General features: G+C 52.0%; 2 protein-coding genes across 12 annotated transcripts in view; both read right to left on the bottom strand.

Moving 5' to 3' along the window:
* IFFO1 (intermediate filament family orphan 1) overlaps window positions 1-2,214 on the bottom strand; it is a 13,030-nt gene extending 10,816 nt beyond the window's left edge. For 5 of the 10 annotated variants that reach the window (XM_046645729.1, XM_046645763.1, XM_046645736.1 and 2 more), the window contains exon 1: window positions 1,398-2,212. In XM_046645729.1, the coding sequence (XP_046501685.1) occupies window positions 1,398-2,170 (773 nt within the window). In that variant the 5' untranslated portion in view covers window positions 2,171-2,212. Of the gene's footprint in view, window positions 1-1,397 lie in introns of all 10 variants that reach the window. The other 5 variants (XM_046645744.1, XM_046645773.1, XM_046645791.1 and 2 more) reach the window with 3 other exon arrangements.
* Window positions 2,215-2,751: 537 nt separating this feature from the next.
* On the bottom strand, window positions 2,752-12,606 carry NOP2 (NOP2 nucleolar protein). 2 transcript variants are annotated; one of them, XM_046647753.1, is made up of 16 exons: window positions 12,480-12,606; window positions 12,082-12,191; window positions 10,985-11,030; window positions 10,719-10,807; window positions 10,310-10,539; window positions 8,925-8,980; window positions 8,643-8,803; window positions 8,346-8,545; window positions 8,103-8,192; window positions 6,671-6,758; window positions 6,454-6,594; window positions 5,720-5,859; window positions 5,480-5,569; window positions 5,171-5,293; window positions 4,838-5,066; window positions 2,752-3,527 (listed from the first exon to the last, which is right to left on the bottom strand). In XM_046647753.1, exons 2-16 carry the CDS (start codon window positions 12,185-12,187, stop codon window positions 2,875-2,877), a joined length of 2,442 nt encoding a protein of 813 aa, XP_046503709.1. In that variant the 5' UTR covers window positions 12,188-12,191; window positions 12,480-12,606; the 3' UTR covers window positions 2,752-2,874. The 2 variants fall into 2 exon arrangements, with proteins under 2 accessions (XP_046503709.1, XP_046503716.1); XM_046647760.1 differs by lacking the exon at window positions 12,480-12,606 and adding an exon at window positions 11,158-11,286.
* Between the last annotated feature and the right edge of the window lie 586 nt (window positions 12,607-13,192).

Raw genomic sequence — 13,192 nt, 5'->3', positions numbered from 1 at the left:
GGGGGCTGGGGCAGGCTGGTTCTGGGTGGCATTGGAATGATGGTTTTTAATTGAGATTCCCAAAGACACTTATACAGACTACAACCAAGGAAGCCAGCATGAAGACAGGACTCAGCCTCAGAAAGCCTGCTGAGCTGTGATCTACTAGACTCTGGCAGGTTACAGATTGCTGAAGGTTGATCCAGACGGTAATTCCCCGGAACATTCAGCCAGTCCCCAGAGACACCAATCTCTGCTACACTTCAAGGGAATTCCCAGGCCTGCCCACAAGGGGTCAGAGTAGCTGATTAAGGGGTTAAGAAGGCCCCCAAACCAAAGCCTCCTTCTGACCTGTCATCTCCCTCCCCAACCATGGCATGAGTCACAGAGCCTACAAAGTGCTGGCTGCACTCGTGCTCCCATCCTAAGGGCCTGCTTATCAACCCTCTAAGGCATCACTTGGTAGACAGCCAGCGCTCCAGCATCACATCTCTTCCCCTGGTCCCTCGTGCTGCCCCGCCAGGTTGCCCGCAGAGTCCAATCTTCATCCTCAGAACGCACTGGGCCTGCCCCCAGCTGCCCTATACTCACAGGGTGTGTCCAGATACCCAACTTCTTCCTACTCAGTTCCTTCACTGGCCCTGTTTGCATTTCCTCCAGCTTCAGCTCTTTGCACTCACAGATTCTCCCAGCTCCCACTAGCCCTGTGACAATCACCAGAACTTCTCCTTTCCTTAGGGAATTCCCTTTACTCTTCCCTTTCCCATTTTTCTTACCTACTCCAAGCAATGCCCTGAGGTCCCCAAAGCCTTTCACATGGAACTAGAGGGGATACCCACTTTCCATGACAGCTCTGAGAAGCTCTGGGGAGTGGCGGGATCATCCACTGCAAGGTCCAGCCCCTCCCTCACCATTCCCTTCTACTTCTCTGACTCCCTGATTAGAGCTATAGCCGTTGCCTCTTACTTGTGATCAGTATATGGAGCTGATATCACAAAATTGTTCCAAGGGCTGAGGCTGGTGGGGATAAGCAGCACCCCAGATGTGACCTCTCAGACCTCCAGCCCTTTCTCACCTCACAAAACTCCACAGTTTACAGAGTTATCCAAACACTGCAGCCTAGATGAGACAGAAAGGAAAGCCAGACCAAAAGTATGAATTCCTCCCAACATCCTGCTCTTAGTATCCTTCCTCCTGTCCCAAGTCTGACTTCTGCCCTCTCTGTGGATCTTAGTCTCCCAGTATCCAATTCTGTCTGTCTACTTCCAAGCTCCTCCTTACACAGCTGGGAACTCTCTTTCGCGATTCCTCCCTGATTCCTGGGCCCCAACTGCTCTCCTCCCCTGGACCCACTTCGAGTCCCGGGCCCTGTGTGTGGCATGAGACACTGAGCCCTGTCCCACCTTCCTGGTCCCTACCTCCGCTTGTACTCGTCCCGCTCGCGCTTCACTTTGGCCAACACGTTGTAGAGCGCGCGGATCTCAGGGGTGATGGTGTCGATCTGGACGCCCACCCCGTCGGGGTGCACCCACGACAAGCCAGGCCCTTGCACCAAGGTGGGCTCCAGTCCCGGCCCGAGCCGGCGGGCGTGAGAGAAGGACCAGATGGTGCCGGGCATGAAGCGGGCCGACGAGGAGTAGGCGGTGGAGGTGGAAGTGGAGGGCGACGAGTGGCCGGCGGCGGAGGGCGCGAGGGGGCCGGCCGGCGAGCGCGCGGGCGAGCCCAGCACCCGCGCCGACGGGGAGCAGACGGCAGCCGGCCGGGCGCCCAGAGGCAGCCCCAGGGGCCGGATGGGGCTGACGAAGCCGGTCTGGACGGCCTGGTCGCGGCGAGCCAGGCCCCGCCGGCCCTGCTTACCCTCCTCCAGCGCCTGCTGCAGCTGCTTCTCCAGCAGCCGGTTGCGGCGCTCCAGCTCGTGCACCTTGGCCAGGAAGCAGCGAAACCGGAGGTTCAGCGTCTTGAGCACGTTGATGTTGGAGCCCAGGTCGTTGCGGAGCGCCATGGCGGCGGGGGGCGCCGGGCCCGGCCCGGGCGGCGAGTAGGGGGCCGGGCCGGCCGGGGCGAGCGGCGCCGGGGGCACGTCCCCTCCCCCGGCGAAGTGGTCGCCTCCCAGGGGGTCCCCCAGCGGCCCGGCCAGGCCCTGCTGCTCCTGCTGTAGGAGGAAGAGGTTGGGGCCGAATAACGGATTCATGGCTGCGCCTTCTGCTGGGAGATGGAGCCCGGTGCAGGAGCAGGGATGGAGGGCGACGGAGAAGAGCCAATCAGGCGCCGGGGGGACGCGGGGCAACCAATCAGACGGCCCGACAGAAGGGGCAGAGGTCAGAGGGGCGGGGGAGGGAAGAGAGGAAGCCAATGAAAGGCTCAATCCGAGGCTGGCAGCGGGACCTTCCCGGGTCTGAGGCCGAGCCCAGAGCTGAGCGGCCCGGCCAGCCTTTCTCCGAGCGGACCCGGCCCACGCCCGGAATCCAGCCAGAGTGGCAGTGGACCATTAAACCCAGGTCCCCCAAAATTCCATGGGTTCTGGGGACAGGAAGCCCACTTCCTTACACTTCTACCGCCGTCCTCCCCCCAGAGCCCAAACACCCTAGTTCTGACTCACGGCTCCTCCCCTGGGTCCCTGGGGAGACCAAGGATCTCAGGAGCCTGAACCCAACCCGACTTCTCAGTACACCACACTGTTCCCTCTTTTCAGAGGATCTCTGTCCCACCCTTCCACCTCTACCCTTAAAGCAACAAAGCCAAAATCCAGTCCCCTCAAAAAAAAACACAGCATCAGAGATTGTGAAATTATATTAAATTTCATATGCACAGCGGGGAAGCCATCCTCACAGAGGTAAGAGTTCCAACCCAGTGACAACGGCCATGAGCCACCCTGGGCTAGTCTCAGCCATCCACCTAGGACAGCAGTGGCTGGCTGCTGCCTCTGGATTGAGATTTTCTCCTCTTGGCTGGTGGGGGCTGGCTGGAACTGAGGGGGAACAAGGTGGGGGTCTTAATTCCCTTGGGGGTGCCATTCTGTTTCTGGAAGGGAGCTTTCTTGAAGGGCTGCTCTGACAACTGCTGCTTTACCTTCTCAGCCCCTTTGGCATCCCCAAGGGGCTGAGCACGGTCCTCCGGCTTGAGAGTGGCCTGGGTCCTGGAGGATAGCACAGCAGGTGCTGCTCTGTCTATGCCCTTGGGAGGAGCACTGTGCTTCGGGAAGGCAGCTTTCTTGGAGGACTGCAGTTTAGGTGACTGTTGCTTTAGTTTCCCCATCACCTTCGGTTCCGTGATCACTTCAGCTTTGACAGCTGGCTGGCTGCTATCCTGGAGCTTGGAGGAAGCCCTGGCCTTTGTGACAGAAGATAGAGCAGATAACTCTGAGTCTGCCCCTTTGGAGACACCATTCTGCTTCCGGAAGGTGGCCTTCTTGGGATGCAGCTGCTGCTTTGCCTTCACAGCCACTCTGGCCCTCTTGGCAGGTTGGCTGCTGTTCTCAGGCTTGGGAGTCACCTGAGCTTTCAGATCAGGCAAGTCTACTTCTGCAGGGGTGGATGCTGCAGAATCTCCTGGGATTAAAATTAAACAGATGGTTTGAGAAATGGGCCTCATCCCTAGGTCTCGATCACGAGTGGAAGAGATAAGTAGAGGAATCAAATTAAGTGTTTCACACAATTGGGACAGTGCCTAAGAGCAGATTACCTAGATTCACATTCCCTGTGATCACCTGGCCTTCACTCAAGTTGTATTTGAGCCTTGTATTAAAGAGAAGGGATCACTCCCCATCCTTGGGCCAAAAGGTTTGTCAAGGAAGCTTGCCCCCTTGAGGACAGAAAGTAACAAGACACTCTAAGGAGGAGGTGAATCCTGAATAAACCTGAAGCACTGGGCTTTTTTTTTTAAATCAGAGAAGACAATTTTTTTCATGTGGATTTTGATGAGATGCAGGAAAATAAGAAAACACACAGCAACTAGAAACACGCTAGTATGACATAAATGAGGGCTGACATATTAAATATGTACTTTTAAAATTACAAAAAAAGGCTACAGCAAATTTTTTTTCTTTTTTTTGGTGAGGAAGATTGTTGCTAACATCTATGGCAATCTTCCTCTATTTTGCATGTGGGACACCACTACAGCATGGTCTGTTGAGCGGTTCACAAGTCAGTGCCCGGATCCAAACCCATGGACCCTGAGCCGCCGAAGCAGAGCGCACACATGACCCCTACGCCACTGGGCTGCCCCCAAACTGTGCTATTTCTTAAGGTTTTTGTTTTGTTAACATTCAGATGTGACTTTAATAAGGCGCATTATTTATTTAAAAAAAAATCAACTCAACGAGTCAAGCAGATTGTATTCAGAGAAGCTCGCCTCCCTGTCCTCCAACTAGACCCAGGATCATATCCCAGCATGCAAAGCCCTCAAGCCTGTTTCAGAAAACCCCACCCTTCCCCTTGAGATCCAGGCCAGACTCCTCAAGATGGCTGAGAAAACAATCTGCAATTAGTGTGATGGACTCAGAGAAATGCTGATAGTTCTGCGGAGTCCTGTGCCAACCCAATGCTGACGATGCTGGACCAGCAGAGGTCTATCAGGAGTCAGGCAACCCTCAGCCAAGAAGGAACAGAAACCACAACCTGCACTGGGAATGCATTTATTCCAAACAACTGCAGCCACTTGGCAGAATCGAGAACAAGGCTTCCATCCATATGAACGCCTAAACATACTCAAATAGGGGCCAGGCTCGGGACCGATTCCAGCTGGGATGAAAGGGATCTCACCCAAGCATGCAAGGGCTGAGCTAAGAGCGGCAGAAGCCCTTCCCTTCCCTGCAGTCACTACCCAGCCTCGTGAAACATAGAAAGAGCACATTGCTTACCTGTCTGGGACTGGGGGATAGAATTGGAGAATTTCTTGAACTTGGCAATAAAGAAACCATCCATATTGTGGGTGTGAGGGTAGAAGCGGCGGGTAGAACGCAGAGTAGGGTGGAAGCGCCTTTCTCGAAAGCGGGTAAAACCCTCCTGGCCAAAGTCAAGACCTGTGGGCACCAGCCGCACATTCCTCTTTTTCAGGGCATAGTCTACCACCCACTCATTCTCTTCCACCTGGACACGTGAAGGAGACAAAGACGGAAGGACACGCAGAGCTGGAGTGAAGGGAGCTCTAAGGAGCAAACAGCCCCCCAGCCCTGTGCTGACAGAGGCCTCACCATGATAGAACAGGTGCAGTAGACGAGGTAGCCTCCTGTCTTGGAGGTGGCATTGACGGAGTCAATAGCACTCAGGAGCAGCTCCTTCTGCAGGTGAGCACAGCGCAGGACGTCCTTCTCATCCTGTCCAGGAGAAAGAAGGAGGGACCCAAGGGGGTCAGAATTTCAAAAGACAGCCTGGGGAGGAGAGGTGAGCTACTGACTGCTCAGAACGCTCCTCCACCTCCCATTCCAGTTCTACAAGGCCCAGCCAAGAGACCTCTCAGCTGGTGCCAAACCCCCTCCTCACCCTCAACCCTGGTTCCTCACCTTGTTAGTCTTCACAGCTGGGTCCTTGGAGATGATCCCAGTGCCACTGCAGGGAGCATCCAGCAGTACTCGGTCAAAGCCCCCCACCACCTGGGGAAAGAGGGTAGGTAAAGCAGATGTTTTTGGCAACCTGTACTGCAGCATTTATTTCCTAGGAGCAAGTTTAAACATTCTGATATCAGGAAGGGGGCAGGTGAATTGGAAGACACCTCAGGAGAGACGCACAGAGGGGAGAACAACCTTGGGGAACTGGCGCCCATCGTAGTGGCTGACAATGGTGTTGGTGACTCCCAACCGGTGCAGGTTGCCCACGACACTCTTGAGCCGCTCAGCATTGGCATCGTTGGCAAGGATCACACCTGTGTTCTTCATCAGTTGGGCTGAAGGGAGGGACAGCGCAGTGCTCAGCAGCCAGCTCCTGTGCCTCCACACTTGCTGGCCACATTCCAGCCCAGGAATCCACAGGTAAAGCGTCATCACTTCAAGGCAAACTTCACTCCCAAGAAGCCCTGCTGCCCCCTGTTTACTGTAGAGGCCTTGCCCAGCCTGCACTGGCCCCTGGTGATGAGCGAGCCTGCCTGCCAATGTGGTTTTTCCACTGTTACTGCACATCTTTCTGGTCCTACAGAGGAACTTAATCTAGCTAATAACAGTTTAACAAACGTCTGTGACTAATTACGTGCTGAACACTGTGCCAAGGACTTCTGCACACATATCTCAACCCGCACAACATAATCGCCAACCCAAACACAACTACTACCCCATTTTACAGATAACGAAAGAGGATCAGGGGCCTGTCCAAGGTCATAAGGGTGGTAAGTGGCACACATGAAGCCAAGTCCAGAGCCTGTGCTCCTCACCACTCTGCTAGCTGCCTGTGCACCGTTCCTTGAGCCTAGCTAGTCACTGACCCCAGCCACTTTCAAAAGCAGAGTCAGACGAATCCTTCCTACCACTGCCTGCCCTTCTCATACCTATGTAGCTGGTCTTTCCTCCAGGTGCACAACACATGTCCAGGATCCGCTCATGCTCCTGGGGCGCCAAAGCCATAACAGGCAACATGCTGGAGGCTCCCTGCAGCATATAGTGTCCAGCCAGGTACTCGGGAGTAGCGCCTGTGGAAGAAGACCCATCTGTGACATGCTGGGACAAGGGCAGGAGCAGAAGGGCTATTGGGCAGGGAACACTTACCAATGGGCACTGAAGAATCATACACCACTAGTCCAGTCTTTGACCACTTGCCCAGGGGATCCAGGTTAACCCCACGATTGATTAGTGCCTGAAGATAAGAAGGATGAAGATTTTAAAACCTCATAGGCCACGGTACCCAAAAAACAAACGGAGATATGTCACCTGGTCCTATCAGGTGATCTATGGCACCACAACTCCTAGAGCTCTTAGGATAGTCATCACAGACTCACTGAATGCAGTTTCTCCCATCCCATCCCATGGGGTCCTTTCCTTAGCCCCAGGCTCTAACTCAAGGTCTGAACTCGATCACAATGGAGCAGACTGCCAGGTTCTTTTATTTCCTGGAAGTGGGCTCTAATTTTCCAAGAGGCTCAGCCCCCTTACATCCTAATATTTAATGTTACAACATATTAACGACAATTATCAGGTGGTTTTTGCACCAGGAGATACACAACACACAGGGCCACACCACTGACTTTAGAACAGGGTCTTAAACCTGAGGTCCCTGAACCCTTGGGAACAATGAGCTTAAAATACTGGGGGCCGGCCCTGTGGCCGAGTGGTTAAGTTCGCACGCTCTCCTTCGGTGGCCCAGGGTTTCGCTGGCTCGGATTCTGAACAAGGACATGGCACCGCTCATCAGGCCACGGTAAGGCGGCATCCCACATGCCACAACTAGAAGGACCCACAACTAAAAAATATACAACTCTGTACTGGGGGGATTTGGGGGAGAAAAAGCAGGGGAACAAAAAAAGAAGACTGACAACAGCTGTTAGCTCAGGTGCCAATCTTTTAAAAAAAAAAAAAAATACTGGGGCTGGCCCCGTGGCTGAGTGGTTAAGTTCGCGTGCTCTGCTGCAGGCGGCCCAGTGTTTCACTGGTTCGAATCCTGGGCGCGGACATGGCACTGCTCATCAAACCACGCTGAGGCAGCGTCCCACATGCCACAACTAGAAGGACCCACAACAAAGAATATACAACTATGTACTGGGGGGCTTTGGGGAGAAAAAGAAAAAAATAAAAAATCTTTAAAAAAAAAAATAAATACTGTTTGTGCATGTGTGTGTGTCTTTTTCTTGGGGCAGGAATCAGTTTCACCAGCTTCTCTGTGATGTGAAAGGAAGACAACTCCCTCCCATTTCTTTCAGAGGCAGCACTTTCCTCCCGATACAGATGTCTCAAGTCTCTCACAGGGACCAGAGGCTGAAGGGACAAGCCTCTCACTCCACAGAGGTCCCGAACCCTGAGCCGGTCAGACAGACCCAGGATGACACCATGCCTGTCTAGGTCTGCCTCCTGGGATCATGCCTGCACCAAGAAACACTCAGGTACTAAGATCCCAGCCCAGTTAGAGGGGGACAGGGGGAGAGTCTGCAGTTAGCAGAAGTTGGCACCTCCCTGAAATAAGCAAATTTCCAAACCCAGCCCTCACCTGAGCAAGGTCTCGGCGCCGGGTTTTCAAGGTATTAGTCCTGAGAGTGATGGGCCGAGGCACCTCGTTAGCTTCTAAGAACTCCACCAGCTGGGAAAGCAAGAGGGAAGGGGACAAGTCAGGCTGGCCAAAGAGCTCAGCCACAAAGAAGAGAGCAAGAGGGCTGACTGCCTTCCTTAAACAAGGTAAGAAGAGAGAAGGCAAGAACAGAGAAGAAGGAGCACTGGATTGGCAATTCAATACCTCAGACAGCGGGAAGAGGTCCATAAGCTTGCCAAGCAGGAAGTCTCCATAGGAGTAATAAATAGCCAGGTCCTTCCGAAGCCGGTGCAGATATTCGGAACGAGATCGACCTTCCTCCCGCTGAGTCCCAAAATCACGCAGCACTGCCACAATATCTTGGATGCGCTTGTGAACTCGCTGCAAGTCTGGAGCCTGCGCATGTGGACTTGCTAAGGAACTATTTCATGATGTCCCAGAGCCTGGAAACCCCCTCCCAAGCACCTCCCCACTACCCCTCAGCCTGTGCGGGAAGGATATCTTGCTCCATCTCCCCAGCAGGGGGGAGCACAAAAGGCTCCTCCTCATCCACGTTGATCTGTAGGCCCCCATCTGGCTCATCATCCTTTTTGGGGCCTGACTCAGGGGATATTTCCTCCTCTTCCTCCTCTTCATCAGTCTCCTCCTCGATCCACTGGCCCCTAGAAACAGATCCAGGAATAGAGTGATTCACAGATCAAAACAAGACAACTCCTCCTTCCTCATAGTTTCCTTCATCCCAGCCATTGCCAATTCTACGTCCTAAGAATTTCCAAAACTCACCCAACAACAGCTTCCTGGGCCTTCTGCTTCTGAGCAGCCCTTTCAATGGGCAGCAACTGAAAAAAGAGACAAGGGGCTGGTAATGAAAGCCTGCCCTTCCACCACCCCACGTAGTACTATCTACCCTTGTATTTTATTTTTTCCTAAATGCAGATGTAACACTTGCTCTCACAAGGAAATACAGACCCTAGAGAAGTGAACATAAGACAGGCACAATGTTAACCATCGCTGAAACTAAGTGATGGGCTGAAAGGGTTCATTACATTATCTTCTACATTTGTGTGTATTTCCCTTTCCGTTAAAAGGTTTACATTGACTCTGGGGGGAAAAAAGTTTCAAACAATACACACCCATATGTACACAGGGGGAACAAAAACTGCCCTCGGGCATCCATTTTGCCATATTTTCTTCCAGACTTACTCTATATTTTTCACTTAGTTAAAACCATAATCTATTTCCAACTTTGCTTCTTGCCTTTCCTCATTCACAATTAGATCACAAGCATTTTCACAGACATAATGGCCAGGTGTTAATCTAGCATATGAACGGACCATAATTTATTTAAGCATATTGAGTATTTTGGAAGTTTCTGGAGTTTTTGGCATTATGATCCACAGTGCCTGCAAATCTCCAGCAGTAACTCTGTAGAGAAAAAGGGGATTGTGGGAGAGGGCTGCAAATGGGAAGCTTTTCATTCTACATGACTCTATATTGCTTGAATTTTCTAATAACACACTTACATACTAATTGTGTAGCACACAAATAACTTATTATACCTCAGTAAATAAATTTTTGTCCACATTCTGGATGATCTTCCTAAACGGAAGTAAGAAACTTTTTAAGGTTCTCAGATACCAAATGCTTCATGAAAATCGTGTGTGCATTTTTATTCCCATCAGTGGGGTATACAGCACTGAGCAGTCTCATGTTTTAAAAAGCTCTATTCAGGGGCTGGCCCAGTGGCGCAGCAGTTAAGTGCGCACGTTCCGCTTTGGCAGCCCGGGGTTTGCCAGTTCAGATCCCGGATGCAGACATGGCACCACTTGGCAAGCCATGCTGTGGTAGGTGTCTGTCCCACATATAAAGTGGAGGAAGATGGGCATGGATGTTAGCTCTGGGCCAGTCTTCCCCAGCAAAAAGAGGAGGATTGGCAGGCGTTAGCTCAGGGATAATCTTCCTCCAAAAAAAAAAAAAACCCCGCTCTATTCTACAGCTCTTTTAAACTTGCAGGTTTACTGAGAGGACGTAAGATGATAGCAGAATAGTGATGGAATACTAAAGTCCCTCTTCTCTACTCAGGCTTATCCTTGTCACAGAGGGATAGTCTCAAAGATGTGGAAAGACTCTAAAAGGCAAGGCTTCCTTCCTGAACAGATAAATCTCACCTCTTCACCTTCATCCTCATCTTCGTTCTCTGAGTTGGAGTCAGCTCCGTAGTCATCTCTCATATCAGCATCGCTGTCCTCAGAGCCCCAGAGGTCCCCCTGGTTCACCACACCATCCTTTTCAGACTCTTCCTCCTCCTCACTGCTATGGGTTGGTGCAGGGCGCTTCTTGCCTCGAGCAGTATTTAAGAAGGACTGCGGTCCCTTCTTACGAGGTGTCTGGACAACTCCTGCAGAGATCCCGAAGGGTTTGAAGAATCCTGGACTGATGGCAGTCACACACTGAATGAAGCCTGTATTTTCTACCCCTAAGAATGTCCTCGGGTTGTTCCTTTCACTCCAGAAATGCTCAGCAAGCCTTTCTCTACCCAGAACCCTCACGTAGCACCCAGCTCCTATTTTCACTGACCTTTTGGTAGCTTTCCAGGCAACGGTTTGGCCCCAGGAGACTTATTCATCTTAGGGCCTTCAGCAGAGCCCAACTTCCTCTTGGCTGCCCTGAAAAGAGATATGGAGTGAGGAAATGGAACATATCTCCAAGCTCTGCCATTTCCCCTGACAGGGAAATGTGACAGTGCCCAAACAGCCATTCCATCAGCATGATCACATGCGATGATGTGGCTAAAGATGAGCAGCACCAATTTAACCTGTGTAAGTCTAGACATCCACACTCACCTCTTTCGAGCACGACTAGACAGCCGCTTGGAATTTTCATCACCAGCTGTTAAAAAAAAAAAAAAGGAGGCAGAACAAAAGATTACAGGTGAAATGAGAAAGAGCAATGAGAAAGGAAATAGAAGTGGGGAAAGAATTAGTACACTAATTAAAAGGAATAGATTGCAACTCACTCCCATGGCTTTACCAGGAGCTGGGTAAGAGATGTAAAGGAGATGATCTCCATCTGGTTGTTCATCAACCAAATCCAAACGGGGCCTCCCTCGAGACTTCTGATTTCAATAAATGGCATCATCACCATTCTGATAACACAGACGCAAAATTTATCTTTTCTTCTCCCTTTTCCTTTACTCTCAATTTAATCAATTACCAACCACAGTAGCTTTTATCTTTTCAACTGTTTCAAGCTGTTTTTCAAACATTCACCAAGAAATAAAAAGTTTAAATCTCGGCCCTGTCATTTAATAACTAACTATACATAAGTTACGTAACCTCTAAACATCTGTTTCCTTAACAATGCCTCTCTCACAAGAAACTAAGAGAATGAAGTGATACATGTCCAAAGAGTTCAGTACAGTGCCCAGCACTTGCATTAGCTCAATAAACTGCACCTTTTATCCAATGCCCAACAAAAACTACCTGTCCATTCTTTTCTCTCACCCAGGCTTCCATGCAGCAGACTACTCACCATGTGGGAACCAGATCTGTGCTTTCCCATCTCCATCCCCTCCACAAAGCAGTTCAGTGACTGGCCTGTCCCCTTCTCAACTTCCACTTGCTAAAATGTCACCCATTTTTCAAAACCTAGCTTCTTAAAATTTTTTTAAATTCTCTAACTGCATGGGATCCCCCTTCTTCCGAACTCCCTCAATGTTAAACCGCACCTCTTCTTGCATGAGTACTCGCATCCCTGTAGCATCTTCCCTAACTTCTGGCTGATGACAGTGAGTGTTTCATTCATTCTTATTTCCTAATAATTCATACAATCCTACTTGAACAGAAAGTGAACAGAGACTAAGAAACGGAAGAGGTTACGATACAGATCTAAGACTTACACAAAAGCTGGAGGATGAGGAGGGGGCAGGCCTGACCCTTACCTGCAGGCAAGAATCTAGCGAGTTCGGTTTCGGCACCCTTCTGTTTCCGGGCCTTTCGGCCCGGCCCGCGCTTCTCCTTCTTCGTAGGGTCCAACTTGCGCCCCATGGTACTGGGGAAAAGAAACATGGGAGAAGAGTCGCCCGTGTAGGAAACGGAAAAGAAAAGCGCACACTTAGCGTATTAGAGTGGGAAAGGGCATCGCGTCGACCAGAACCTCGACCCAGCACCCCCGACAGCCCCTCGAGGCCTAACCAAACCCCTACTCCACGAGGAGCTCCGGACCCTAGGTCCCAGGCCATCTGTATGTACTGCGTCCCTCCTCACGCCCCAGTCCCGGTCAGAGCAGTCACCCTTCCTTCCTCGACTTCCTCCAGACCCACCCGAAGCCTCGGCTCACCTGAACGTGGGTCCGGGCCCGAGACGCCCCCGGGTACGCGGGACAGCACTCCACGTGCACTCCGAGACGAGGGTTAGGACACCGCACTCCACGGAAACGTTTCGCGCAAGCGCACAGAGCGCGCTCGCCTGGCGGCCCCGCCTCTTCCGGTCGCTCCTAGTAGGCCGCGGAACTCAGAACGCACGCTCGCGTTGAGAACGCGCGCGGGGCTGGCGGCGGCGCGGCCGGGGGAGGCTGGGAGGCGGGCCGCGCCGCGCTCACGCTCGCCGGGAGCGGAGAAAAGAACGGGCACCGCCTGCCTGCTCTTCCCGCAGACGTTGGCTTTTCGCGTCGCTGCGTTCAGTCGGAAGTGGAACCTGAAAGCCGCCCCCTGCCTTCAAACCAAGGCCTAAGAGCAGAGCCCTCCTCTTGGCAGCCTCCGCCCTACGTCCAGTCTCGGGGTGGTGGAGCCCCACGCCACTCGCCCACTCCCAGGCCTTGGATTAGGAAACCCTCACCTTTGACCCCAGAGCCCCCTCAGCCCGCCAGGTAAGGTTCCTCTGCCTAGGTTCACATCTGGAGGTGGGAGGACCCCTGGCGTCCTGATTCCACACAAGTTAAGGAAACTTCAGCGTTCCTTCAAATCAACACTGAGTGCTTAGCAGCTATTAAAAACTGTTCCAAGCACTTTACTGGTTTTATCTTCACAGCTCTGTTAGGAAGATATCTTTATT

The sequence above is a fragment of the Equus quagga genome, chromosome 1 (genome assembly GCF_021613505.1).
Source record: "Equus quagga isolate Etosha38 chromosome 1, UCLA_HA_Equagga_1.0, whole genome shotgun sequence".
NCBI lineage: Eukaryota > Metazoa > Chordata > Mammalia > Perissodactyla > Equidae > Equus > Equus quagga.
This window is presented reverse-complemented; position numbering and strand designations above follow the sequence as displayed.

Excerpts from the sequence above, each read along its gene's own strand:
- NOP2 (XM_046647753.1), bottom strand. The coding sequence starts at position 12,187 with ATGGGGCGCAAGTTGGACCCTACGAAGAAGGAGAAGCGCGGGCCGGGC. Across the intron at positions 10,540-10,718 it reads GCCTGGAAAGCTACCAAAAG|GAGTTGTCCAGACACCTCGT; the intron begins GTCAGTGAAAAT and ends GGATCTCTGCAG. Across the intron at positions 5,294-5,479 it reads CAGCTGTGAAGACTAACAAG|GATGAGAAGGACGTCCTGCG; the intron begins GTGAGGAACCAG and ends TCTCCTGGACAG.